The sequence below is a fragment of the Priapulus caudatus genome, unplaced genomic scaffold (assembly GCF_000485595.1).
Source record: "Priapulus caudatus unplaced genomic scaffold, Priapulus_caudatus-5.0.1 Scaffold575, whole genome shotgun sequence".
Taxonomy (NCBI): domain Eukaryota; kingdom Metazoa; phylum Priapulida; class Priapulimorpha; order Priapulimorphida; family Priapulidae; genus Priapulus; species Priapulus caudatus.
Genome location: NW_014577636.1, coordinates 275,311 through 278,689, shown reverse-complemented (window position 1 = coordinate 278,689; position 3,379 = coordinate 275,311). Strand labels below are relative to the sequence as shown.

At 43.1% G+C, this 3,379-nt stretch overlaps 1 protein-coding gene across 1 annotated transcript in view; it reads left to right on the top strand.

Annotated features, from left to right (window-relative positions):
- Positions 1-259: 259 nt before the first annotated feature.
- LOC106811790 overlaps positions 260-3,379 on the top strand; it is a gene marked incomplete at its 5' end in the record, with an annotated part of 10,023 nt that continues 6,903 nt past the window's right edge. Inside the window, one exon of the mRNA XM_014815511.1 lies at positions 260-426. Within this exon, the coding sequence (XP_014670997.1) occupies positions 260-426 (167 nt within the window). The remainder of the gene's footprint in view (positions 427-3,379) is intronic.

The following is a 3,379-nucleotide window of genomic DNA, read 5'->3' as shown; positions in this document are numbered from 1 at the left end:
AGAGAGAGAGAGAGAGAAGAGAGAGAGAGAGAGGAAGGAGGGAGAGAGAGAGAGAGAGAGGGAGGGGAGAGAGAGAGTCTCGAGATGTGGAAGCTAGATGCATGCTGCGGGTCGAAGACGTGACCACGATCTCCGCTGAAGGACACCTCTACTCTAGCGGACGCGCGAGAGCGAAGCTTGTGTGCAAACCTTCTCCCACGCGAACCGATCTTCTCCCTCCGATATGTCTCGCCCAACGCTACCTACCATTCACTCGCAGATTTGCACCATTTGCAGATGCTGCCGACATGTATAGTAAGCTCATTCTCATCGCGTCGTGTTGTGCTTGCGCGTGGATAGCCAGCGGTGATGCGGCCGCGGCGGTGGTGGCCAACGATCTCCACTCTAACGACGACGACGCCGTCAACGAAGCAGCGTCAGCATCAGGTAGGCGATGACGTTATACTCACGCCCGTTAAGCGACACCCTCGCTTATAATTTATAAGCGTATTAATATACATTGATTGATGCAATTACATAGAAATAATATACTGCTGCTCTAACTTGATGATATGCTGCTACTGTTATTATATGCATATATTATAGTATTATATATATATGTTATATCTATGCGAGCGACTGAGAGCGAAGAGCAGGACGGAGCTGATGAGAGAGAGATGAGGAGAAGACGAGCAGAGCAGACGAGCGATGAGAGAGAGAATGAGAGAGAACGAGAGATGACAACAGACAACATAGTCAGACGCACCGCTAAGCGATGAGAGAGGAGAAGCAGAGAAGCGCCAGCGATCGAGACCAGAGAAAAATATAGATAGACAGATAGACAGAGAGAGAGAAGGATGAGAGAAGAGACAAGAGACGAGAACGAGAGAGAGAGAGAGAGAGTAGAGAGAGAAGTGAACGATAAAAGAGAAATAGTCAGACAGACGGGCAGACAGACAGACACACAGACACACAGACAGACAGACAGACAGACAGACAGACAGAGAGAGGTGTTGTGTATCGATACGAGTGACTATACTGCACCGCACCTCAGCGCAGCCTACCACCAGCTAAAACCAGGTAAGTGTCCTTCCAGTCCGTCTGAACGCTAATCCCGTACGAATGATGTGCAGTGAGAGTGATGGCATATCTTCCCTATATCTACCGTCAGGAATTCATCTAGCTTCTAGTGAGAGATAGAGAATCTCTACGCTTGCCATCGGATCAGCAAGTGCTCTCTCGTTCTTTCATCTCTATTCGTCTGGGAGTGGATGACCCACTTTTGCGATATTAACGCGATGAGATGAGCTTTTTCATTCATCAGGTAGTCAGTGCTCAGCTCTAATCATTAGGTAATGAGTATGTTCATATCTGTTCATCAGGTGGTGAGTATGTTCATATCTGTTCATTAGGTGGTGAGTATGTTCATCACTTCTGTTCATCGTGTAGTGAGTATGTTCATATCTGTTCATCATGTAGTGAGTATGTTCATATCTGTTCATCAGGTAGTGAGTATGTTCATATCTGTTCATCGTGTACTGAGTATGTTCATATCTGTTTATAATGTAGTGAGTATGTTTATATCTGTTCATCGGGTAGTGAGTATGTTTATATCTGTTCATCGGGTAACGAGTATGTTCATATTTGTTTATTATGTAGTGAGTATGTTCATATCTGTTCATCAGGTAGGGATTATGTTCATATCTGTTCATCAGGTAGGGATTATGTTCATCTCTATTCATTGGGTGGTGAGGGAACATATCTGTGTTTTATCAGATAGTCAGTATTCATCTTTATATCTCGTAATCATTCCTCAAATTAATCTACGCAAACTATCAGTTTGGTAGATAAAACATGTTCTGGGATCAATGATGATACAAAGAACGCATTATAGAGAGTTTACGACATACGCTGATATTGTCGCATTAACTTGGAATCTTTTTTGATCAATATTTTTTTTTCGCATCGACTGCATGCCTTTTACCTCTTACAGCGTGATTCTCAGGCAATCAGATTAATATTAAATCCCGTAAGATTATTTATCAGATGGCGTGCAAAGCAGCACTTGTTCTGTGATGTATTGCCGGAAGCTAAGTGGAAAATGGCCTGCGTGTGTTTTTTAGCTTTGAAGTCGGCTCTGTTTTTCCCCACATATTGAGTCGCCTTCAAATTATCTCCTCGTAGTAGCGATGCTTGCACATTTCATCTCCTTCGTTGCCGTACGGCGTTAAATTTTGCCAGTGGAACTTAATTTACCCGGTGGCCATTTTGTTAGCATAGAGTAGAGTCTGGGTAAGGTTTCTATAGCCACAGACGCTTCGAACATTTCAGGAATAAAATGATGGTAAATAAACACAAAATGTATTTACTATCAAAGACGTAATGATTCTCTACTCTCCTTCGACGATTATTACCGATAATTTCCTGTAATTGCCTTGTGTGTTGCAGAGGTGCATTAGAACGGCATTTACAGGAAATTGTCGGCAATATAATAGGCGGAAGAGAGTAGAGAAACATTATGACTTTTATAGTAAATACATTTCGTGTTGATCTATCATCATTTTATTATTGAAACGTTCCAAGTGCCTGTGTTTCTAGCGTCTAATCGTGGGTGAGTGAGCGCACACGGCGACTAACTGAAGGTGCGTAAACGAGGAGATCAAGCGATGAGGAGATGGAGTGCGACCGCCCCTCCCCCCCCCCCCCCCCCCACGCGCCCCAAGCGTAAGGATGCCGTAATGTGATTATTAGTGCACTCTTCTCCGTCGTCACCATCTTCACAATGTTAACTAGCGAGCGACAACACCCACGTTACGCACGCACGTACGTACGCACGCACGCACGTAAGAACGCACGCACGCCCCCACACGCCCGCGCACACTCTAGCTCTTTACATATTCTCACGCCTGTCGTCGACAACAGAGGAGCCGATATAATGACATCACAGGCACAGAGAGGGTTATGGTCGCGTGTGTGCGCGTGTGAGTATGTATTTTGTGTGTGTGTGTGTGTGTGTGTGTGTGTGTGTGTGGGTTATATATCAGTAAAAGAATAGCTACGTGGTTAAATTCGAGAAAATAAACAAATTTGTTATTATTATTATTATTATTATCATTATCATTATATCATTATCATTATCATTATCATTATTATTATCATCATTATTATTATTATTATTATTATTATCATTATCATTATATCATTATCATTATCATTATTATCATCATTATTATTATTATTATTATTATTATTATTATTATTATTATTATTATTAGGTAAATTTTCGCATGATATCAGTGGACATGCTGCGATACATGACAATCAGCGTACCTACCGACACACGTCCGCCCCCCCCCCCCATGACAGCTCGACGAGGCGCCGCCGACCCGAGTCAAGCGCG